General features: G+C 26.1%; 3 protein-coding genes across 6 annotated transcripts; 2 read left to right on the plus strand and 1 right to left on the minus strand.

The window, feature by feature from the left end:
- The first annotated feature begins 4,711 nt into the window (after window positions 1-4,711).
- On the plus strand, window positions 4,712-8,738 carry LOC113553280 (3'-5' exoribonuclease 1-like). Of its 4 annotated transcripts, none has more exons than XM_026956530.1 (8): window positions 4,717-4,760; window positions 4,827-4,944; window positions 5,054-5,430; window positions 6,199-6,337; window positions 6,779-6,928; window positions 7,037-7,126; window positions 8,162-8,353; window positions 8,424-8,738. In XM_026956530.1, exons 2-8 carry the CDS (start codon window positions 4,939-4,941, stop codon window positions 8,535-8,537), a joined length of 1,068 nt encoding a protein of 355 aa, XP_026812331.1. In that variant the 5' UTR covers window positions 4,717-4,760; window positions 4,827-4,938; the 3' UTR covers window positions 8,538-8,738. The 4 variants fall into 4 exon arrangements, with proteins under 4 accessions (XP_026812330.1, XP_026812332.1, XP_026812331.1 ...); XM_026956532.1 differs by having other exon boundaries at window positions 4,719-4,760; window positions 5,050-5,430; XM_026956529.1 differs by having other exon boundaries at window positions 4,712-4,944.
- A 1,800-nt stretch (window positions 8,739-10,538) lies between these two features.
- LOC113551229 (dolichyl-diphosphooligosaccharide--protein glycosyltransferase 48 kDa subunit) lies at window positions 10,539-15,034 on the plus strand. Its single transcript, XM_026953346.1, has 8 exons — window positions 10,539-10,851; window positions 11,338-11,502; window positions 11,564-11,700; window positions 13,684-13,872; window positions 13,951-14,082; window positions 14,148-14,306; window positions 14,381-14,611; window positions 14,679-15,034. The coding sequence occupies exons 1-8, from the start codon at window positions 10,713-10,715 to the stop codon at window positions 14,829-14,831; spliced, it is 1,305 nt and encodes a 434-aa protein (XP_026809147.1). The 5' UTR covers window positions 10,539-10,712; the 3' UTR covers window positions 14,832-15,034.
- Window positions 15,035-15,072: 38 nt separating this feature from the next.
- On the minus strand, window positions 15,073-16,311 carry LOC113554218. The gene is made up of 3 exons (XM_026957966.1): window positions 15,600-16,311; window positions 15,393-15,528; window positions 15,073-15,326 (listed from the first exon to the last, which is right to left on the minus strand). Exons 1-3 carry the CDS (start codon window positions 15,945-15,947, stop codon window positions 15,199-15,201), a joined length of 612 nt encoding a protein of 203 aa, XP_026813767.1. The 5' UTR covers window positions 15,948-16,311; the 3' UTR covers window positions 15,073-15,198.
- Window positions 16,312-27,450: the final 11,139 nt, after the last annotated feature.

Consider the following 27,450-nt stretch of genomic DNA (forward strand, 5'->3'; position numbering starts at 1 on the left):
CATTTACGGAGTAAGTAGAAATATTGAATCAAATTAAATATATATACAGTGGACGCCACTTTAAGACCCATCACGGATATAAGATTAATTCATCACTTATTAGAATCAAAATTGTCTGAAACGGTTCGGATGTATCTAAATACATTATAAAAAATTCTGCTATAAGATTCAAATTTCGTAAAAAAAAAAAATTGCAGAAAGTAAAAATTTTAAAAGCGGCGTTTACAGTAATATTAATATGTTTAAAAGTATATATTGTTTGTGGATATACTCAATATTCTTATTATAATATTAATCCGATTATTTTTATTTTTTTATTTAAATTCACAACAATCGAAACACGATTTAAATGAAACCTAGGTACTTTTTGAGTTACAACCAGGGTTGGACTAGCTCTATAGCACAGCCCGGGCAAAAGAATTTCGAACGGCCTCAATGAAACTTTATAAGTAGGTACCTAATCAAACGTTTACTAACTAAAAATGTATCTCCATAACTCAATAAACAACATATACATGGGTACATTTGAGTATTTTCAGATTTAATGTTATACCTTAAATAAATTAAATTTACGCATAATATAATAATAAGAGTCAATAACCTATTTATTTTATTTTAATTCAAAACAATTTAATAATAAATGTCTTAATACTACAACATAGAAAATAATTAAACTTAACTTTCCTAAAGATAACATAAATTCATTTTTATCCAGCTCTTGGCTTCTTTATACATATATAATTATATTTTAAAAAAAAAGGAAAAACAAAAAATGTAAGTATATTTATTCATTTTATACTAATATATTTTTTAATACTGAACTTTGTTGAATAACTTCATTAGTTATGTCTTCAAACGATTTCTTAGTCGAATTTTTTATAAATTTTAAAGTTGAAAAACTTCTTTCACATCCAATTTGAGAACATGACAATGTTAGTACGTATTTATATGCAAATTATTATATGCTAAAACATATATAGTCTATACTTAAATAAAACATTATAACAGCATAATAAGCAATTTAAACATCGTTTTTTTTCTTTGCACTGTTCTATTTTTTGTTGCTGGTTTTCATTATTCAAAGTTATTTCTTCTTCTTCATCATCATCTTCGTTGTCTTCTTACTGCACCAAATAAGTTTCAGGCAATTTTAATTTCAATTTTTCCCATTTGGAAGCAAAATTATAATACAATTGTTATAAATCTTATAAAAAATATTATTATTATCGAAAATCAATTTCGTTATCGCATTAACGCGAATGGTACGGTCAGTAAGATTATCATATTGTACACATCTTTTGTTTTAAAATTTCTTATAGTTGTTCTATTTATAAATAATATAAAAAATCATTATTATCAATCGGCCTATCGCGATGTTAAATATGTTCAATCTTACACTAGTTATCCAATTCCGTGTCGCCGCGTACCATAAGTGATGTCACGTTACAGTGCGATATTTTTTATTTCATTAGAATAATAGAAAATAGACGTATTAAATAAAAAATAAAAAAATTAAGTGGTCTTATTTAACTAAAATCACGGCAGCCCACCGGGGCATGCCCCGATGCCCCGGTGGCCTAGTCCAACCCTGGTTACAACTCGCAGAACCCTACTTAAGTAGAGCCTTAGTATAGTTAATAGATAAATTAGGCTTTATAAAATTATTTAAGTATCACAACAAATATGTTTACTATTCATGCGATGGATAATTCATGTTATCTATTAAAATAAAGTTAAGCAATAGTGCAATACATAAACAAAATCGCCATTATACAAAACAAATAATTCAAATATTTCCAAAATAAAAACATTTTTGTTGAAACTATTTATTTATACTAAAATAAAACTGGTCGTTTACCGAACTAGATAAAAAAATGAATGCATACGATAATGTTTGCAATATTTTTGAATTAATTAAGAATTTGGGCTCAGAATTATTATCTGAGACTCTTGCTGATATTTTCATCATTGAAGAAGATAGTAGATAATGTAATATCGATGATACTAATATAATATATAAAGCAAGAAATTGTACTTTTTTCAAGTTATATAAAGTAAATAAATATATTATAAATTTTCTTTTGAATCATTTTTTTATACTTATATAGAGCATATGGCTATAGGTATAGGTTTATGAAATTATAAAAATAATTAGAAAGAAATGTTACTAAAAATATATATTATGTTCATTTCTTTACGACTTTTCTATTGTAGGTACTTCCCAATTTTAGATTCTGAAGCGTAAAGCATTAATTAAAAATTAGAATTGATTAAAAATGTCAGAGGAACGTCTTTTCACAAGAAAAAAAAATTATTTATTTATTTATCCTTCTATAAAATGAGATATAAGTAAGTGAATTTTTTAAATTTAATTCAGAAACTTAGTGATGTAAAGGTTTGGAAAAAGCATTTGTTTTTTTAAGAAAAAAATTATGTATTTTTACTTATATTTATGTTTATATTTTTAATTTCTATAATAATTATCTATTTTTAGGATACAAGAATTTTAATACGCTTCAATATGTAATAGATTTTGAATTTAGTAAAAATATCAAAAATATACAATAACCATTAAATAAGCAGAATTATGCAAAAAAATGTCATGAATATTTTCAAATTTTTATGATTTTTAAAGATAACGGACAAAAATCTAAAAATGTGAAATTGAAAAAAAATATGCATTTGTATAGAAATCCGTGCTCTACTGCTCTAGTTATCAGGGTCTCGAATACGCGGGATTAATTTATCAGCATACCCACTGCATCTCTAATAATTAGTCATTGCAACAAAAAAAATTAATTTGATTTAACGAAAAAATAAATAATAACACAACAGTGCAAATATGTACAAAATACTACAATGCAGTAGTACTCAATAGTCAATACTCAAGTATAGGAGTATAACCAGGGGCGTCATTTCAACTTTTTCAAAGGTATGCTAACAACAAAGCAGGCCAAAAAAATTTCCAGTAGGCCAACATATTGTAATATACTATAGTTATTACGAAAGAAATATTTTTTGCAAAGCTCAAATATTTAATTCTACATCAATATAAGATTTAATATAATATCATTATTGTATAATATACATCTAATAATCCAAGGTTAATGCCTATTTACATTTTTTTATTTTAAATTTAATTATTTATATTTTATAGACAGTATTAAAAATAAAACAAACATTATTCTGTATGAAGAAAGTCAGCATTTACCTATATAGTCAAATACAAGGGTCGGCAACCTTTTTACCAATACGGGCCATAATTTTTTTCAGTTTTTCATCGTTTATGTAAAACAATAGAAAAAAATAGTTAGATTTTAACATGCACCTATTTAAAAATGTTTATATAAAATATTTTTAGAAAAAATTGCACATTGTTATATCATAATAGTCATGATTAAATTTTATTTATACCAATTTAAGATATAAAATTGAAATTTTAAACACCATGAAATATAATTGAGGGCCGCAGGTTGCCGGTGCCTGTCAAATACATCAAATATGTCAAAAAAGTGTTCATTAACACCTACTACAACTTATGACCAAAGATGTCGGATGCTTGAGACCAATTATATATAAAAAAAAAAGAATAATTTTTGCCCGGCGCAGAAAAATGTAGTCAGGCCAAATTGGATCTTGATAAATTTTAGGTATGCATAAGTATACCCTGAAATACCCCAAATGACGCCCCTGAGTATAACTGTATAAGATACACACATTTAAAGTGGTTTTAATTGTATTAATATTGATTATTGATATGATGTTTCATAAATTATTATCTGACATAATATATACAGGAATATAAGACAACATGACATTTGATATGTCTGTGCTAATCACTATAGGCGTGCGCGGGACTTATTGGTAGGTGTTGTTGAAAATTATTCATTTATATGTGTTTAAGCTTTAAGAAAAGAGTATTTACACTGTAATAATAGGACTTTTTCTTCAGTCTTGAAAATGTATACGATTAATACAAAAATAGATCATAATGTTATGAATGTTTTGCTTGATGCTTCTATATTCAATCAATAGATAATTGATTTCTATGTAATTTAGTAAAGATAATTAAAAAATGTAGTTTATGAAAATGTAATTGATAAAATATTATACTGGATATTATGAGTATATTATAAAACACTATTGAATAGGTATAGATATTAGATACTAAATATACTTACCTACTCATGAGTTAATATTTTTTTTCTAAATAAAAAAACACAAACTTATTGTAAAATATTTAAAAAAAATGTATTAATAAATTTGATTTGTAATGTTATTGTATTTTGTAAATTGTAACTACTAACAATACTGTCAATACTAACGTCTAACAATAGTTACTAGTTAGTTAGAAAAAAACAAAAATTGTAAGTGAAAACTGTAACTATATTTGCTATTTGCATCTCGCAGGTGTTGCTATAGCATACCCTGCAACACCCGTGCGCACACCTATGCTCATCACAGACTTTTACCCAGTTGAAAAAATAGTTGAATGATTTTCGTGTTTCGTCACGAATTAAAGTATATAATATTACATTAAAGTATATTTTAATTCATGATTTTCAATTACAGACATACCATAGAATAGATTTAATTTATTCTGTTAATCTATTTTGCGGCCATACCGCTTTTCAAGAATACCAAAATAATTATTTTCATGCAATAAGATTGTTATCGCTTACGAAAAACTTTATCACGATTTCAAATATTCGGTTCTGATATCTGCACTCATGACACATATTAATTGGCCTCAAAGATAAGTAATATTACTAATATTGTAATTTATAATGAGAATAACAATAAATATGATATTTTGTTAAATACAGATTACAGAATTCCGTTTAAGTAGTTCATTATTATTTCTCATATTGTTTGGTTGAAAAATCGTAAAACTGTACATTATTTTGACGTACGTCTATTAGATTTGTCTCAAAATCTATGAAAGTAAAGTATTTCAAATTTGTATTTACTTTTTTTACATTTTAATATCTAGATAACTAGCTATTTTAATTTACTAGTTCTTAATTTTTTTACGGAATACTGTTTTAGTTAGTCAGTGCAAATGTCGAAAAGTGACAGCGATTCGAATATGGATGATAATATGATCAGTCATGTTGATTCTGACAATGAAGAATTTGACTGTGATAATCGTAGGATACCGTTGGAACATCTTCCTATGTTCCAACGTTTGGCATCGGTTAATGGAAAAATAAACCGTATGAAAAGACGTCAATTGATAAATATAATGAACAATAAAAAGCTCAATACTGACGGTGAAATAGATGTTTTGAAAAAACGTTTAAAAAATCACTATAGAATGCAAGCACTGATCAAAGCTAAAATTTGTGAATCTGAAGCAACTTACTTTCCATATTTTGTTGTTATTGATATTGAAGCAACATGTACTGAAAATAATCCTGCTGATTACAAGTAAGTTAATGTATAATACACTTTCCTTTTTCCAAAATATATTTGATAACATAGAAAACAGTAATTGAATCAGGTATATTAAGTATATACCTACTTAGATAAGTTTAAATTAAAATATATAGTTTTGTAAATAACAAATACTATTTCTCAACTCTTAAGAGTGTCTTAATTTCTTTCAAAAATATAATTATTTGGTAAACCTTGATGTAGATACATTGATACATTTTTATTATCTTAAAAAATTTAATTAGTATAAAAAAAAACTTAATTTATTATGACCATTTTGTATCTATTTATAATTTTTTTTTTTAAATTGTTCTATGAAGAAGTTATTAACTATTCTTGGTACAGGTTTTTAATTTATTAAAGCTAACTGTACATTAATAAGTACCTACCTTATTGAATAGGCACATTAGTAGTAAATAATAATTTAAAATTAAAATTGTGCAACATGAATCCTTAGTCAGTCAGATGATAGAAGTAGATACTATAGGAAAAAGTTCTTTAGGAAGATCAAGGCCGAGATAGAAAGATTGTATTAAAAATGGCAAAATGGTTAGACCCGTGAGTATGTTAGAGGTAAACTTTGTATTTATCGGATCAAAGCCAAAAATAAAAAAAATAATAAATATTTTTAAATTATTAAATGTAAATAAATTTAATAAAAATATTAAATTCATACTTTCATGTCTGTGTAAATAATTCAATAGAATCTATGATTTTAAATTTTGTTTAAATTGTATGTTTATTGTCTAATTGATATATTAGGTTTGAAATCATAGAATTCCCAGCTGTATTGGTTGATGCTAAAAAACGAAAAATAGTTGATCATTTTCAAGCATTTGTAAAACCAAAAATCAATCCAAAGCTATCTGAGTTTTGCATTAAATTAACTGGTATAACTCAAGTAAGTATGTTTTTATTTCTGCTTCCCTAATTCTTAGGATATACATTATTCCAGAAAAATTCAATCTATTTATACAAAGAAAGCATATATAGTATCTATTGTTATTTTTTAATTTTTTTTTCTAAATAAGTGTTTTAAGACTGGATTTAAAAGCATTTAAAAAATCATTTTGTATGTAAAAAGTACCTAAAAATATTTATTTTCAAAATTGTATATCCTCATTAAAAATGTTGAGTACTATTTTGTTGATTTTCTCATTTAATTAGTTTTTTTTACATTAAATAAGTTAGGTTAGGAGCCTAACCTAAGGTTAATACTTTATACATTTAATTACAACTAATAAATATTTTAATTATAAATCAATAATATAACATTTTAATAATACTATTCTAGTATTATTACCATATTTTCTGAATTTTTTTTCTATTATTTTAATTTTAGGATCAAATCGATAAAGCTGATTCATTTGAATTATGTTTGAAAAGATTCAATAAATGGTTAGAAGAACATGAACTTGGAATTAAACACAGATTTTCTATTGTTACTGATGGTCCATTTGATATGGCTCGGTTTCTTTATGGACAGTGTATAGTAAGTCTTAATTCAATTTTTAATTAAAATATATGTGAAGAACTGTAAAATATTTTACTATTTACAAACTATTTTGTTCGACAAATATTAAGATCATATGACTTTTAGATGTCAGAAATTCCATATCCAAAATTTGCTACTAGATGGATAAATATAAGAAAAGTATTTAGATCATTTTATTTTACCAAACAAGTTAAGGTAATTTATACATTAATCAAGTAATAATATAAATAATAATGTTATACCTACAAGTGGTGTATACTCAAAATAATTATTAGCTATTTTTAAAATATTGATTTTATATTTAAAAAAATAATGAAATATATTTAGGTTTATCTATTATTTTTTTTATGTAATTGCTAATTATTAAAGTACCTACTTCAATACATAGCTACTTGGAAATAAACTTTTAAATCTCGTATTTATAGAAACTTCTTGCTACCTTCTTTGTCCAGTTTACCACCTCAATAACTTCTTAGTTATCTTGGTAGTGAATTTCTTATAATTAATCCTTTTATTGGTAAATAAATAATAGTCCATAGGCACTTAATCAGAATTTTATAGTAGAAGGGATCAGGAATCAGGATTATTCAAAAGTTCAGTCCTGAGACAGTGACATAAGGCTGAGTTTTATTGTGAATAAGACATACACACGAGATAAACAACCTCTAGTTTCTTCAAAGTTTCACAGTAAGTTGTCTGCGTATTAATTCATTCCCCCCCACAGTAAAAAAATCAATAAAGAATTTTTGTTTTATTTATGTAGTTGAAGTCATAATTTTGAACATTTTGTCGTTGGAGATGGGTGTCACCATTGCATTGATTTTAGGTTGCTTTTTGGGCTGTAATGGGAAACTTAGGTATTTCTTCATGTTATTACTGTTTAGAAAAATTAACTCCATAAATTCTAGAACATTACAAATGTTTGAAATACACTTGCTCACTTGTGTCATCATCTAAATTCAGTACAATTACTGAAAAAGATTAGTATTTTTCAATTACTGTAATATTGATTTTCCCTATCAATGACTTTTCCTGACATAAGTTTGCATGTTAATAGCCACCAAGATTGTTTATTCTTTTCTAGGAAGGATCACTCATGTGAATCTCCGACAAAGAAAAATCCCTTTGCCCCATAGAAGCTAACAGAATTTATTTTGTGTATACCCCTTGTATAATTATTTATTTTTCTATAATATTAAATTAATATTTATGAATACGTTTTACTTATAGCATACAGTTCTTTGCAATCTAAATGCAATGTTAACATTTTTGGATATGCAATTTGAAGGTAACCCTCATAGTGGCCTAGATGATTCATTTAATATAGCCAGAATATGCTTACGATTACTTGAAGATGGAGCTTTTATTGATCAAAACGAACGAATTATTTCGCTTAAAACACCAACACCTTATGGAAAAGATGTAATCGTATTTTAATATCTATATTATAGTTTATCTAATATATTTTAATAAATATTGAATTTTATCACAGGATCCACTGCCAGTGAGACCTGTGCACAATATATTTTGTGATGGAATGCATAGTCATAGAAATAGGTGGTTAGTTCCACAAATGAAGACTTTAAACTTAAATGATGGCATTTAACATTAGTTAAATTCATTAAAAACTGTATCAATTTTCAACTACTATGTTCCTTCTAATGTAAAATATTCTTTGTTAACAAAGTTTTTATTATCTTTTAAATTGTTTGTTGTCTTTGATATGACTTTGAGTCAATTTGATTGTGATCATTGTAATAATAATAATTTTAACACAAAATTAAATATAATCTCTTTAGTTATTATATATTATGATGTTTATTAGTTAAAACATATTTCTATGAACTTACTATGGATACTTAAAATAGTATAGATAAATAGAAAAATATAACAGATTATTGTATATGGATTACATTCAAAATATTAGCAAAGAAAAAAATATAAAAAAAAAATGTAAAAAAATAAAAATAATTTTGTAAGTTATGTTTGGCAATACACTTATTGTACATCACCTAAAAATTAAAAAAAAAAATGGTGTCTACTTTGTTCAAATAGATCAGTATCATGCTTCAATTAAATGACGTGGAAACGTTTCAGTTGATGTTCCATAATTTTTTTGTAGGATTTTAGTTTTTAATACTCCCTATGAAAATTGAATTGCTTGAGTGTGAGCTGGAGTAGTTGGATCTTGGATCAAATTTTTTAAATAGTGTACTGTTCTATAATCATAGCCATTTTTCAAACAAGAATATGCTGTCCATTTGTAATTTGTCTGATTTTATAATAGAATAGAACCTAGTTATATAGAACCAAGTAGGTCACATACTAAATTCGATTTTCGCTCGGTAGGTCACAATATTTAAACAGACTGCATCCGAATTGTGGTGTATGGTCGAATTACACTTGGGTATAAAAAAGGCAATGGTCGAACTACACTCGGGCTCAAAAAAAGTATTTCTATAAAATTATAATGCATTTGAAGTGGTAAATCATTTTTCGATGTAAATTAAGTGGTTCTTCAAGGTTAAGTCCCTATTAACACGCCGAAAAATAACTGTAGAACATTCATCTAAGTATAGTTTTGAATGACAACCACGATGGGTACGATGGGAAAATCATAATTTTTTGCCTACCTACATAATATTATGTCGATAGTCCTAATAAGTCTGTAAATGATGGGAAGGCAAATTGAAAATGACCCGGGAACACGGAAACCAACTCGGATACACCCTTTGTGACAACCCGGAACCAATTCGGATACACCCACTAATACCGGGTAGTCAACAAAAACACCAACGAAAAACCAAAGGATACCTAATTTAATTAACAGTGGAAGTTCTAAAAATTCAACAATTTATATTATGAATTGCATTGAAAAAACAAATTGTTTAATGAGGCATTGTGATTTTACGTATGAGAAGTATAAATATCCATTTTTGTCAATATTTAAATTTTAGTTGCTCATAAAAAAAATATTTGTGAAATTATACTGAATTTTTTTTTATTGTTCTATAAGCAAAATTTTTATGAACCTTGTATTGGTTTTTCAGACTTTTTTCAGTACTTAAAAAAAACTAACAGTTTCAAATGTTTATAAATAGATCAAAAATGGCTATTCATTTTTATTTGAAAATGTTTTAATAAATATTTGATGACAATATTTCAAGTATCTATAATTGTTGTTTTTCGATAACAACTGTTTTAATACAAGTTGTTTAAAATATAGAGTTTATAATAATAAAAAAAATATATTTCTAAATAAAATGAAAACACAAGAGTAGGTATATAGTGTACAATGAGAGCTGAGAGCCTATATAATAAATTCTTATATAAAAAAAGGTTAGTTTATAGTGTACAATCGCAGAATAAATTAATAATGAAATTTTATTTATTCTGTGGTACAATTATTATTACAAAATAGATGAAATTCAGAAATTCTCTTATTCGTCTATTATGTGATACAATTGTTTTTCAAATTTATTTCACTTTGGCAAGCTTGATTAAATGATTGTGTTGGCTCCCTGTACTATGCCGGCATCGTGGCGTTCTGTGATACGCGTTATCGGCGTATTTGTTGTCAATTAGCAATCGTAATCGTCTTTCGTCACAATATCAAGTCATCAAAGTGTATACCTTTTATACACGAAGTCACAAAACGAATTCATCGTAAACGATGTTTTGTTTTATTAATTTATAATTTTTTTTGTTGTTATCGATTGCTACTTACTTAAGAGTTATTCTCTACTCCTATTCGATTTGTTGAGTAATTTTATTTTACAAAATGTTAATTAAATATTACGTGTGTTCAATATTAACGTTAAGCCTTACTGCGTTTGTTAGCGCGTCCAAAGAGACGCTGGTCCTTCTCAACAATTTAGTCATCAAAGAGACGCATTCCATTCTATTTAACACCCTCAAAGGTAAAATTTCAGTTTTTTAAATTCACGGTGGCTAGTTGGCTATTGTGATTCATCTAGTAATATGACAATTAAATTTCGGTTAAAAATATGATTGATTTGAAAAGTGCTCAAATGTATTGGATCAGAAATATCAAGCAATTGTACATGTTTTGTCACAATATTTGTGCTCAAATTAAACCATTAATTAATGTTATATTTATTCTTTCAGGATTCTGATCAGTAATTAAACATTAAAATATGATGCTTTCAAAATGTTTGTTACCGTGATAAATAAGCTATTTTTAAATAATAAATAATAAGTAATAATAAAAAAAATATTTGTATATTTTTTTATGTTTTATTGCATACTTTATGATACTTAGGCAATATTATGATGAATATTTATAACATTTTCAGTTCTATAAATCCTAACCACTTATATGTACCGAAATGTTGTATGAAAAAAAAAAATAATAATAATTAGTTATATTTTGATTTAATTATTAGAAAGAGGATATCATCTGACTTTCAAATCAGCAGACGACCCTACATTAGTACTTTCTAAGTATGGAAAATACTTTTATGAAAATTTAATTATTTTTGCGCCAACTGTCCAAGAATTTGGTGGATCTCTCAATATTGAAACAATTACTCAATTCATTGACGATGGAGGTAAGACCTATTAATTATTATATAATCTTGATCATTTAATAAGAATCTTTATTCATTCAAGGCAATGTTTTGTTCACTGGTGGTGTGTCTACTGGTTCTGCTCTGAGAGAGTTAGCTGCTGAATGTGGTTTTGAAGTTACTGAAGAAAATTCATCCTTGATTGACCATTTGAATTTTGATGCTAGTGATTCAGGAAAAGTAATAAAAATTAGTATATAAAAGTTTAGGTATTGATATTAACTTGAATGCCTGATAAACCATAAATATTTAATACAAGTTATATGTCTTACTATTTAAATGCCCATTAACTGTTAACTATACAACCAAACTGGAAATATTTATTCTAAAACCTCATTATTTAGTTGCATATATAACTGAAATCATGTAAATAACTTATACATATTGGTCTAAAAAGTTAGTTGAAAACCTTATGGTATAGAAAACATATCCCCATTATTTGGTAAATATTTAAGTGTTTATTACCTGTTACCAAACTTAAAAATTTAAACTTCAACAAGTATTATAAAATGTATTCAAAATTTTCAATGGTTTATTTAATTAAATGTTTTGATAAAAGTTTATCTTTGTTTATTAAAGTGCATTCATGTGGGTTTTAAAAAAACTGTGAATAAATTATTTAATGACGATTAGACTTAAACTTATACATTTGCATGTGTATATTGAATGTACTAAAACATAGCTGAATGATGTATAATTAATATTAAATATGTTTTAGAATATTAGAATATGGTTAATTAAAATATGACATTTTACTTCTCAAATTTTCGAGATAATTTACTATATTAGCTTGTATAATGTTATTATATTTATTTTGCATATTCTCAAAATTTTTGATGAATAATGTTCAGCACTAGTTTTCATTTTATTAATTATTTAGAGGACGTTGCACTTGTATGTTGTAAGACAAAGAAAAAACACACGTATGATATAGTAAATGTTCGTTCACCAGTTTCAATAGCGTGCTTTTAGGTTTAATATTTGAGTGAATTGACCTATTATTAAACTTTTAGGTAAGAACATTATCTATGTTCTCTCGTTGTTTATGTAAGATATTTTAATTTTTAAGTGAATTGTGAGCATTTTCAAATATTTAATATTTTTCATACTCATAACTCACCTAAAAATTAAAATATTATAAAAAACCCACGAGAGAACACAGATAATGTTCTTACCTAAAAGTTTGATAATAGGCCAATTCACTGTAATATCAAATTTAAATGCACGCTATTGAAACTAGTGAACGAAAATTTAATATGTTGTGTAAGACAAAGACAAAACATACTAGTGCAATGTCCTCTTAATAGTTAATTAATAAAATGAAAACTAGTGCTGAACATTATTCATCAAAAATTTTGAGAATATGCAAAATAAATATAATAACATTATACAAGCTAATATAGTAAATTATCTTGAAAATTTGAGAAGTAAAATGTCATATTTTAATTATCCATATTCTAATATTCTAAAACATATTTAATATTAATTATACATCATTCAGCTATGTTTTGGTACGTGTGTAAAATGGAGCAACACATGCGGGTGCAATATCCTCTTAACAGTAAATAGTAATAATCCCAAGTCATTGTGTATAACTTTGCGTACACACATGTTAGATACCTATTTACTAAAATACAAAAAGGTCAGTTAAAATGTGGATTTATTATTTAGGAATGATTGTCTGCTTCAGTTTAATCTGGTTTAAAGATGAAATATTTTTCAAAAATATAAATTATTCTTATGTTTCAAATACTAAATTGATTTCGAACCTGAACTTTTTATGTACATTTTTTGTCTGTAAAAAAAGATAATATTAATCAAGTGAGTATTTAATTGTTTTAAAAATAAAATTCAATACATACGTATCTTAATTTTTTCAATGTTTATTTTTATGTTTTGATGATCATATAATATAGTATATTTTAATATTTGTATTACTAAAAGTCCCAAACCTTAATAATAATATATTTCTTTGTATTTTTTTCTTTGAATTGTAGAGTAAATAATGCTACCTATAAAATATTTCAAAAGAATTTATTTTATTTATAAAGTCCATTAAAATTGTTTACATTCAGGCAGAAATTTATTAAAAATTAAAATTTGGTATTTCATTTTTGTTTCATACAATACTTTAATATTGTGTATTTATATTTATTTTTATAGCATACTTTAGTAGTAACTAGTTCATCAAACTTAATTAAATCTGAAGAAATTGTTGGAAAGAGTAATGAAAAACCACTTTTATATGAAGGAACTACAGTGATTACGGATCCAAAAAATCCTTTAGTACTTCCTATTCTTCATGCTGAATCTACTGCATATTCGTACAAACCAGACCTTCCTGTTAAAGATGTAAGTTAATAAAATTAAAATATTAGTAATCAATTATTCTATTATATTATTATAATAATAAAAACGTCTTGTTTCTAGTATTCTTTAGGAACAGGCAAAGATTTATTATTAATTGCAGCTTTGCAAGCAAGAAATAATGCCAGAGTTGTATTTTCTGGTTCTTTGTACTTCTTTTCTGATGTTGCCTTTAGGACTTCTGTACAAAAAGTCGTAAGTTTTTGTTTTATAAATATTTTAATTTAGTTGTCTTAATACAGATTTTATTATTTTATTAGGATGGAAAAACATATAATATTTCTGGAAACCAAGAAGTTGCTACAAACATTGTTTTGTGGACATTAAAAGATAGAGGTATGATAAGAGTGAAGTCTGTAAACCATCATAAAGTGGGCGAGTCGTCACCTCCACCATCTTACACTATTATGGATATGGCTGTAATATTTTTTATTTCAATAATTATCTGTATTATAAGTTTTAAGGAATTAATTTTTAATTTTCTTATTCATAGGTATTTTTGGTGGAATTGGAACGTTGGGAAAATGGAAAATGGATCCCTCATGACGCAAATGATGTTCAAGTTGAATTTGTACGTATAGATCCGTTCTGGCGTGGAAATCTTAATAATATGAAAAATGGCAAGTACGAGTTTACATTTAAAATACCAGATACATACGGAGTGTATCAATTCAAAGTGGAATACAATAGAATTGGATTTACTGCAATTAGAAGTTCAACTATGGTAAATAATATTATATTCATGTAATAAAGTATAATGAAATTACATTTATTAAATGTATAAATTGTAGGTGTCTGTTATTCCACTGGAACATACTCAATATGAAAGATTTATCTTAAGTGCATATCCATATTATTCAAGTGCTTTTTCAATGATGTTTGGCGTGTTTATATTCAGTTTTGTCTTCCTGCACTATCGAGAAGATAAAGCAAAGGGAGAGTAATTCAGACTGTTATATTCTGACTATTATATTGTTTTACATTACTCTTGATGGTGATAATAATGTTGTAAGTCAAAATTTAAATTATGTATTAATGAATAAATTTGTAAATGTATCTATTTCATTGAAAACAATACTCAGCACTTTAGCTCTTACAGATTACATTTTGTGATTTTTTTTATTAAAATATATTACTTATGCCATTAGTTATGTTTTTATGATAATCCTATAAAAAAGTATTTAATTTTCAACATTTTTATATTTATTAAAATTCACTTAACAATTTTGTGCATACTGACTCAAATAAAGTTGGCACATATACATACAAGATACAAATGTAAACACTTTAAATTATGTACTAAATAATCAATTAATGCCGACGCCTAATTATGTGAACTCTTTTAGAGTCCCCTAACAGTTCTTCATTTCTTTCAAATGAATTTTTTCTCATACTCTTAAACTGTGAAATGTTGCATTGAGACATCTTTCTGGGACGATCTAAAATATGAACAGCAATTAAAATCTTAGTACTGAACAGGTATTGTATTTATTTTAAATATTAACTTGTGAGTTTTTGTGTTGATTCAGCCAATGATTCTCTTCTAGCGTGTTTGGCCAAAGTTAAATCTGGTAGTGTTAGTCTTCTGGAACGGTTGTACGCCTTTTCCTTTTGAATAAAAGATTTTTTCCAGTCTTGAAGCTGAAAAATAATTTCAAGTACAAAATGGAACAAAATTAAATGCAACTTATTAGTATTTGTTAAACGTTTACCCTGTGTCTCATATTGTATTGGATTCGCCAGAAGACAATGAATGGAAGAAGGGAAGACACTGCAATTATCCACCAGTTGTTTGCAATTCTAGAACTCATATTTCTCCAGTCAACACCAAACAAATAATTTCTGTCGTCAGTATTATTGTTGCACTTTGACACAACAGGCTGTGCATCATTGTCGTTAGGCTTCCACGCTGATGCCGTAGAGCTGACATCGCAAGGTTCATTCCCAAATAGTCTGTTCACTTTTGCTGTCAGTGTTTGGATGTGCTTCTGGAAACACGAGTTACTCGCTACTAGCACGCACAAGCATACAACTAAGGATTTTCCTATATTGGTTTTCATTTCGTCGTGTCAGACGATCACGACACTGTCGACATTTACAACCAAAAAAAAATCGAACGCGTTTCGACTGTCATTGATATTTACTATTTACGTATGTATTATGTAAATTATTAATATAACCTAAACGTCATCAGTATTATTCATTTTATTTTGATTTTACGCACCGTAATCACCGATGGGCAGTTTCTCGTTTTCCAAACGCGTTTAAATAACTACGTATTTTCTCTGTAGTGGCTCTGAAAAAGTATATTTATATTATATTGATTTTCGCACTCGTGCGTGTATAACGTTACAACCCCTCGTTGCCAGCCACTATCGTCGCACAGTTTAGGAAACGTGAATCATCGTCGGCGCTATATCTAGGAACAAAAACGGTTTCGTTTTTTTTTTAATTTTTTCAAAACATACAACATACTATATTTAACCAGGTGATGTGTGGTCTCCTGGTAAATATCGTTAACGAATTTTTTTCTAAACGTTTGAACTTCACCACAGGTCGTTTTGTCCCGCATATACGAACAGTAAAATATTTGTACAAACATTAGATAGGTGCCATAGCTGGGGGTACTGAGTTCATGTAATTTACAATCTAAAAATACGTATGTAATACGAATAATACGATAGTGCAATATCATATTTTATTCAAGATATCATTGTGTTTGTTTTGTCAAATATCAATGACTTTTTCCTTGTATATTATAGTTGTATTAATATTATTAAAACAATAGTTTTTTTGACCAATATTATAACTGATTAGAGATAAATCTATCAAGTATATAATGTAGTTTTAAAGTAGGTAGGTATGTATAATGGCTTACATATTTAACTCTCAGCCTAATAAAAAATCATATTTGTTTTTTCAAGAAACCGTGATAGCCAATTTACAGGCCTAATATATCATGTATGAAAATACTATTAGTTTTGAAAATGTTAAGGCCTTGTTAAAGACAGATACACGTTTAATAAACCAGTGGTGCCTAAAATATGATTACTTAAATAACTTGTATATTTCTATCAAAGTTTATATCAAATCATTTAAATTCTAAATAACATTAATTTTAAGTCAACAAAAGATAAGAAAAACAAGTCAAATATAATTTCCGATTTAAATAATAATTGTGATTATTTGTAATTTTATATTTGGTGGGGCACTGAAGAAAAAAGGACGAGCATTACTGATATAAATTATATAAAAAAAATAAAATTATATTCTTGAAAAACAAGAAATATAACACATAATTTTTATGTTATAAATTTGTTTGTATAATATTTTATATAATATTTTATACGAAAATTAAAATTATATGTTGTAACACTATCCTATAGTTGTTTGTTTTATCGTCTGTCGAATATAACAAAGTATATACAATTATATTAATTTGGAAATACAATATACAGTGATTCTTTTATCATAAAACACTCATTTATTCAAAAAGTATTCATGTTTTTCAAAACATTTTTTTTATATAATTTCAAGTTATTAAAAAAACAACGTTTTTATTAAAAAATGATATTTTTAAATATTTTTTAAGTTATTTACTTTTTTGAATGACAACATAGAGTTTTAATTTCAAATTTCATAATCCAAAGCAGAATAATTTTCTGAATATTTTGATACAAAAAAATCGAATTTGGGGCGAGTAGTTAATGAGTTATACGTATTTAAAGTTTAGACAAGCGGAGAAGTGGACCAACATTTTACGGGATAACTCCGTACCACTCCACTCTGCGCATATAAACTTTAAATACTTATAACTCATAAACTACTCGCCCTAAATTCGATTTTTATGTATCAAAATACTCAGAAAATTATTCTGCTTTGAAATGTGAAAATAAAACTCTATGTTGTCATTCAAAAAAGTAAAAATCTTAAAAAAATATAAGGATAAAAAATTTAAAAATATCATTTTTTAATAAAAACGTTGTTTTTTCAAAACCTTGAAACTATGTAAAAAAATGTTTTCAAAAACATGAATACTTTTTGAAATAATGAGTGTTTTATGATAAAAGAATCACCGTGTTTAATAATTTTTCACAGTTAAAAAAATTGCTTTTTTTTTTGCTAGATTTTCATTTAGAGTGATAGATTACCGAAACTAGAGAACGGGTTTTGTTATTTGGGGTCTTGTTAGATTCACTTAGTCTAGGAGAAGTGCTGTGAAGATTTTTAGAACTTTATCTTCAATCGTTAACTCACTACAAAGCTATAAAGCTGAAAAACATAAAAAAAAACTCCCAATAAAATGTGTTTTAATTTTTTTTTTTGAAGTTTTGTAGTGAATTAATTATGAAATATAAAGTTCTGAAAATCTTCACTGCACTTCTTCTAGCCAATGTGAATCTAACAAGACCCCAAACAACAAAATTTGCTCTCCAGTTTTAGAGATCTATCTCACTAAATGAAAATGAAAATAAAATCCATTATACATACATATTGCATACAATTAATACATTTCTAACGGCTTTGATTTATGAGAAAAATCGTAGCCCCTCAACTTTTTCAATTGATTTTCGCCTATGAATATAATACTTACTTTTATAATATATATATTATTATTTAAAAAAATACGGGTCTATCCTTTTACTGTTCTTTTATCATAACCGCCTATTTGGTGGTTCTCGTCAATTGAGGATTACTTCTAATACGTTTTTAAATAATTGTGCTAGTTACTCTCTTTCTCTCTCTCTATACCATAAAATTACATATAATATTGCAATAAAATTTACCATACATTTCAATAATTCATTCTAATGAAACCAAAACAAAATAAAAATTATCTACAAATTAATTGTATAAATATATTTGAATATTAACAAAATATTTCAAAGTACATAGTTGTTTTTATCATTTTAAAATAACTGTTTTTAAGTAATGAAAGTTTGTACAATTAAAATCAATACTTTTCTCGACGTTATTATTTTATTAATTATTATTGTTTTTCATAAAGTAATTTAATAAATACCAATGTTAAAAAAAATTTCCGAGATCTAAAATAACAAAATTAAAAATACCTATTTAATTAAAAACAAACAACTTCTAACAACTTCTAATTATATATTTAGTCCTAATAAGATTTAAATTACATGTTTGAAAATAAGTTTAGGTACTATTAATTTAACTTGAACATTGCGTATGGGGATTTAATTATGAATCAAAATTTGACGTCATAAAAATATGAAATAATAAAATGAAATAACATAGTACAGGGGTGGTCAACTTATGCTACCCATTATTTATTACATTAGTGCACGATATAATTTTGAATTGGAATAGCATATCTTAATATTTGCTTTAATAGTATATTTTTAAAACAAAAATATCTAAAATAATTTATTTTAATAGGTAGTTTGTCAAAATAAAAAAATATAAATCTACCATTTAATACATTGTTTAATATATATATAATATAACTTATTAGGTATCTATCAACTACCTAGTGACTAATGGCCATGGACTGTAGTTATACCTAAAGGTTATAATATACTATTAGTATATTAGTAAATATATAGATTATAATGATGTCTATGTTGCCTTTATGGCTTTATGTTAGTTGTACGTTATCCAATAAAAAATATTGTTGAAAATAAACTGCAATCGAAGCATGCCGCAAATGTTAAGTAATTTTTTTTTAATACCGAAAAAATATGTTAGCTACTTCTGACTTCTGCTATACAATATTCGACTTTAATGGATGCTTTAATTTAATGCCGGTTGTAGGACTAGAAAAAGATACATAGATGGAGCAGAATATTATCTGATAGTGCTCGGTGTATAGTAAATTGGAAAGAACAGGTATAATACTTAGGGGTGTGATCTTATTGTAGTTGCAGACAAAACTCTTAAAAAGTTATTGCCGAAGCTATACCAAGGGAAGAACTGAAGAAGATAAATGAGTCTTAAAAACTAATGGAATATACAATAATATAAAATTCATAAAGTTTAAATTTAAGATCAAGCGGTCTACGCATTTAAAAGAGGGATATTATGATGAAAAATGTAAAGATATGTAATTGGGAAGAGATAATTGATTGAGTTAAGATTTAAAAGGACAAGTAGAGAAGTGATCAACAGAGAAGATAAACATAAAATTTATTAACTCGTTAATACACGTGCTTGGATAAGATTGTTGTATATTTTTAATTTTAATTTGAATATTCGAATATTTTCAAAAAAATAAATTACAAAAAATAAACGAGGAAAGAATACGAAAAGCTAAAGAAAATGAAATAAAACCAGATTAGATACATTCAGAAGAAACTGGTGGTTAATAATTAATTTTTATTTATTCTTCAAGAAGATAATGGGCCCCACTGAACATGTTCGCGTGAGGGCCCATGATTATTTCATCATTATAAATTACAATATTATATTTTATTAGTGTAAAGTATAATTAGTGTTGGAAAATAGGAACAGTAATTATTATAACAATAAAGTCAAATAACATGATTTATTGCCAAAGTGAAAAATAATATACATCCGAAAATTCAAATCCGGATATCCGAATAATTCTCAGCAATAATCAGAGCTACAGATCTCGTGAATCATATCATTTCACACGTTATGTGCAATACTGGCGTATAAATCGTTATTAGGGCATTAATTTAAACTGGGTCATCCAAATACGATTCACTTAACAAATCACTATTAAATAAAAGTGACATTTTGAATACTAATCACTCGATGCATTTACTTGACAGACAAGTTCATTATAATATGTTATACTTTAATGTGTATCGCAACATTTAAAATACATATATATTTTTACCTACGTCGGCAATTGTTACATAAAAATCATATATCATGGTATAATAATTGCGGCGACGGCAAGTTTCAATGTTTCCAGTTTCCCACCATTCATTAAAACAACAACAAAATAAAGTTTGGCCTTTGTGTACTCGAGTATTTCTCCAATATTAATGATTTGTTATATAGGTACAATAGGTACATATTATTATTAAATTTAACTAAACTTATATTTTTAACACTATTTTACTCTTTGAATCACATAAACACACACGTTATAGTTGTTTACAACCGTGAAATTGCAGTCCTCTGACAATTCACATTGAATTATATTTGTCTAGTGTGTTTCAATAATAACAGTTGGTTGAAGTATTCCGTGAATGCTACATATATCTATAAACTACAACCTAGTTGAATTATTGCATTATAGATACTGTACATAATAATATGATAGGTAGGAACTTACTAAACATGTCCTATAAAATATAAATGTATGTATGATATACGTATTATTCATGAAATATATTATAGTTTTGCATTATAATATTATGAATCAAAAGTTAGGGTCAATGTCAGTGGTATAATAATTTTGTGTCGGACCTTTAAATAAATTGTAAAAATAAAAATAACATGTATATATTTCAAACAAATCATTTTCTGGGCTTAAAAACAATGTGAAAAAATACAGATTTTATGAACACTTGGTTCGATAAATCATTTTAAAATATACCATATTATGATATTTTAAACAACAGTACAGCACTGTTGGTCACCACGCATTGTGCGGTGAATTATTTAAAATGTACGATTTATCATCATTTATTTATGTTGCAAAATAGGATTGTGCCGTTTTATGATTATTATTAAATAGTTGCATTAATATATTATATACTTAACTATACCTATATTATTGAGTGTTTTATTTATTCATTTTTAAGTATTTACTATTTACCATTATAGTTCGTTAATTAATATATTATACAATAATTACACGGATAGCCGGGAACTCATCTAGCGTAACAGACGAGAGATTATATTAGTATAGTTCACATTATTATTTAAAAACATTAAATCTCTTGTATCCATTGCTTTAATGGGTTCTCAACAAGAGTAGGTACAGTACCGGATTTGAAGGATGGCATAAAGGAAACATTTTCTGAGCCCTAATTTTTTGGGGGCCTCCACAAAATTAACTTGGGTTTTTATTTACAGATTGAAACATTTTAATATATTACGACTACAATGTAACAGAAAGAAAATCACTTATTTTGTATATTTGCAAATAATCAATGTGAAGGTGTGATTTTTTTGTGGTCGTAGCTATTGTAGATATTGTAGATAATTTGAGGGAATAAATATGTTGTATTAATTCCAGGAATCCACAATTTTTTGAAAACTGGACTATTGAAATCTAATGAAGAAGAAAAAAAGAATGTTTAAATTATATTACATATTATGTAATAATTTATTTTCGGAAAAAAAATTAATGATTGGGATTATTTATTCTTGTCGAGTATTTTTTTTATACTGCACGATATATCTTTTAGTTTAGTTTGAGTAAATGTTGAGCATATTTTTGACATTATTTTATCTGTGTTTTATTGGGAGTATGGAAGACAGTCAGACAAGTTGTGGATCTTTACTTTATATCACAAATGTAAATCCGGATTGAAGAACTATCAATAAGTATAATATTATTGATAGTTAAGAATATAACAAAATTCAAAATGTCAATTGTTAATATTATATATATATATATTATTTTTATTTGGGAAGCGGAAAAGGAAACTATTTCAACTTTTTTCATCCAAGTATACATCATATAATATGTTACGTACATCAAAGAAGCTGGCATTTCAAAGATAAGCCGAATATTTATTTAACTTTGCCGATATAAGCAAGGAGATTGTTCAATTTTTTTTTCATCAAATTTTTCTGTTAGCTTCTTTGTTTTTACTTGTCCGTGACGAAAATCCAAGTTTTTGGTTCGTATTAAAATATCTTGGAAACAATATTTTCCTTTTTCCAGCTTTTTGGTTATGTGGAGTTTATATAATATATATTATATATATATACTCCTCTTGTCAAATTCAACGACGAAACAGTATAAGCTTCTCGGTATTACTTTTTTCTTTGACATTATAAAACAAACATACATGTATACATTTAACCTATAAAATAACACCGCCAATAACAATGGTTTCGAATAAACAGAGTTAAGAGTAGCAATAAAAATTTTGAAATAAAACTGGATACCACAAGGCGCAAAGTTTTATTCGTGTTAGTTTGAAAATATCAATTGCAGATCAGACATTATACGGTATCTGTGTATACTCGATATATACTCAGGTACACGTAAGTCGGGCCGTACATTGTACGTGGCGTATACACGAGTAACTATATCGATTATGAGTTCTTTTATTTTTGCCAACTTGGTACAAAGGTTGTCATTTTACGATCTTGGAGATCTGAAACGAGATAAATAATATAGGAGTACGAACTACGAAGTTATATATATATATATATATATATATAAACCCTATAAAACAATTTATATGGCCTTTTATAATAATATATACTTTATTATAAATACGCGAAGAACTGTAAAGGAGAAATACGCAGTAAGTGCAACTGTGTGTCATTATAGTACAATATTATATTATTTATATTAATCGTCTGTCCTGCCTCTGTGCTACATTGTAATAAGTCATAGTTATATAGGTATAGTTATATCGTCTATAATTCGTATTATATCATATACTTAAATTTGATTGAAAAACAACTATAGGTACGATTGAGCCTTAAATCAAGCCACGTGACCGTGTATAAATTCATTATAATATGATAATTTCTTACGAATAGCAGTTTGCTAAAGTGCATCACGCAATTATTAAAATTTGCTGCAATGTGAAAGAAAATTTATAAAGCGTCAATTCTTAACTGATGGACAACGGAATAAGTGGCTCTAAATCATTTTAAAATTATTCAAACTATTTGACAACTTTGGAATAAATTGTTATAATTTAAATTTAATTTGCATCGATAAGTTATGGTATACATTTTTTATTTCAATTATACATGATACATTTAAAAGCATAAACATGAATTTGCACATCTTTTTCTTGTGGACTTCAACTATTGATGATTCAGACTTCGTTAAAGATGATATAATTGATTTAAGATCAAATGAAATATCACACCAAGATTTTTAATCAGAAAATGTAATTGAATTTTAGTCTACTTTAACATCCGTGATCTGTATCGGAAGTAATGCAATTTTTAATTCCATTACAACCACAACATATTAACTTTGCGAGTTTGGACTTTCAATATTGGTCGTGATAAAAAGTAAATAACATTAAAACACAAATAATATTCAAAATCAACAGTTTTTTTTAAAGAGAATAAATACTTTATAGCTTATACATTAAAGAGACCTCCCATGTCTCAGAAAAAGTTAAGTACTCCTGCTAAAATGTGTATCAATGATAAATATAATACCCGTTTTATACCACATATAATTTTAATAATAACCTTACACATTATAATAAATAAAATAATATCATTCGGAGAGTCATCTAAAATGCAATTTACATTATATTATGATATTAAAACTTAAACGTATGCGCAGATTACATGTTATATTATTACACTAATATTAAACATCTGCTGCATCCATAACAATGATAATAAAATACCATCGCGAAATATAATAAGGAAAATACGACACAAAATGTGGTTAGTTTTTTTTATGTCATTTCAAGAATCAAAATGTATTTTTTGCGGCTTAGCGACTTACTGCTCATGCCGAAAAATTTCAATTTCTATGCAGAAAAAATGAAATAAAAATAATAATTCATAATACCTAGCAGCTACCAACGTATTTACATATGATTTACGGAACACGACCGCGTGGCTACAGGTCTCGTACTATTCCTCTACGCGGATGACATATCACATACGTCAAATGTAAATAATACATATTACCGGGATAAAGGGACAAACACGAAAATATGGAATTTTAACCCAAAGGAAAATGGTATTGGTATTTGTCGGGAAAAATGCACACATACGTTTGTAGAATCGTACTGATACGCAACGTACGCTATATACGAAACAACATGATACAAAACCATCATCATATATACACGCAACATAATTAATCGTCTATTAAAATATTGCAGTGTAACGAGCATTACTGATTTTTACGACGGTGTCGTCAAGTATTGTAATAATTATTTATAATATGATTATATTATTATGCTATTTCCCATCAGTTTTATCAGCCATCGTTAATGAAAGAAAAAAAAAAAACGTTTACGACCACTCGTCCATTCATGCGTACATTATGTGGTGTATAATATTCGTCCTACCACTCTTACTGACTGTGTACGGTATATGTTGGTATAATAATATAATACATAATGGGCATAGGTACCTATAATAATATTATCATGTTTCGATATTCACAAAATGTTTGTAGTGTTTATAGAATTCGATATAAATTACAATAATGCGTATAATACCATCGTATATATATATCTAAATGATTTATATTTTTATAAACGATATTTGCAATGCGATTATAATAATATCGTTTATATACATATAATAATATTAAAGGCGGGTTAGTAAATTAAAATAACCAACTCAAGTGAAATTGAGTTAAGTGAACATAATAATATCACGAATAAGGAAGATATTGAAGTTAATAGTTGATAAATTAAATTATTTAAATTGCTAAGTTTAAAGTTAATAAGAAAAAAAATAGTAATAACATTAAAAAGTGAATCTACTTTTTTGATCAACACGTGGATCATATGAGTATTTTTTGACTATCTATTTATATATTATATTTTTATCGAGAAGCATAACAGAAATTATAATATTAGATTAATTTTGTTTAAAATGAAGTAGCAAACAGTTAGTAAGTAATGTAGTATATAGTACATGAAACCGTTAAAAATAAAAACGTTGATAACATTTTTAATTATAATTGGATGGACTATTTTTTAATAAACTGTAAAATTTTAGTTATTTTAACAGTTAATTAAATTAATTATTAAGATCCTAAGTTAATTAGAAATTTAATGTTTTTTTATTATAACGCCAACTTTGTGTTAGGTATATATATATATATATATATATAGCTTTATAGCCGTACGTTTTAGGTGATCTAATATAACTTAAAAACATGTATTTCGAAAAAAATGGAGTTAGCCGGTTCTTGCATAGGACTTCAGTTTATGTATGTATATATCATGTGTGTTTGTCTATATTAATATTTGATTAACACACAATTTCAATTTTTTTTATTGTCGCATAGGTAAACGCAGTAAAAAAAAACATCAAAACCATAATAGTAAAGAGTGAAAAAAGATCAAATAAGTTAACTGGATAGATATGCTTAAATAGATATATTAAAAAAAAATTATATAACTCAAACACGAGCGGATTTGTCGTTGGAGAGAATCCAAAATCGGCAAAATCTATAATTATTTTCGGTGTAAGTAATTATAAATTTTAGCTAAAGAAAATAATAAACAATAATAATAATAATAATAATAATAATAATAATAATAATAATAATAATAATCGGTATTAATAATTAAGTTAAATACTATATATAAAGTGCATTTAATGTCAAATGTCAGCCAATTCAAGCCAAGTTTCCGAAGTTTATTTTTAATTTTTAATAAATGAAGAAAAATAGTTATTATTATATTGTTATTATATATATTTTATATGGTGTATGTTATTGACGTTCGGTACGATAGATTAAGTGCCTGAATTTCATCGTGGACACGTTTAACTAGTTATAAGGATAGCTAAGCCGCCATAGTGATCGGTTTATTTTTCACACGAATAGTAATAATAAAAATATGAGTTTACAATATGCACTTTACACGAGTGTCGATTGTTTTATGGAAAATTCAATTATATAGTTACAGCCAATCGTAAATTATTATTGTACCTACACTTTTGTCTCCTGTATAAGTACATATCGATTATTTTTGAACGAATGTAGTGCCAGTGCAGGATTTATTCAAGGGGATTCACAAGAGAAAAATATAAAATTTTCAAATTACATTTTTTATTTCATTTTATATTATTTAAGAATTATTATTTATTTATCCACCATATTAATGTATACATATTACTTATAAAAAATATTTTCATATAGTTTCTCACAATGCAGTAAATAATTCAATCAATGTCATAATATATGTTTAACTTTCAATTGTATATTACGATGTACCTATAAATTAAACGATTCCACTCCATTATATAGTACATGCTTTAATATTTAAAATTCAGATGTTTTTATTACTGTTAGTAAAAAAGTTCCTGATGATGTTGTCGAATCATTCCAAGTTTTCGAAATAATTTATAAAGTATTGATTCCATCTAATTCATGTGTTTTTTTCTGTTTTTGTTGCAATTTATCATTATTATTTAATATATTCTGATGTGCAAGTTGTTTTATCGGAGTACTAAAAAAGTTATAAACGTTTGAATGAAACTTTGACGGTTTTTGTCTATGAAATCGAGAATCGAAAAATCGATGCGTGCTATCACTATACCCTAATCGTTATTACTACTAATAATAAATTACTCTTGACAGAGGTTGTTGAAATTGAAAATTAGAAGTTTTAGTATTTAGTTCTATAATATACCTATCATCACGTTTATAAAAATTATTCTTGGCAAAGGCCGTTGAAATCAAAGCTTAGAATATTTATTGCTTAGGTTTATAAT

The sequence above is a fragment of the Rhopalosiphum maidis genome, chromosome 2 (genome assembly GCF_003676215.2).
Source record: "Rhopalosiphum maidis isolate BTI-1 chromosome 2, ASM367621v3, whole genome shotgun sequence".
Taxonomy (NCBI): Eukaryota; Metazoa; Arthropoda; class Insecta; order Hemiptera; family Aphididae; genus Rhopalosiphum; species Rhopalosiphum maidis.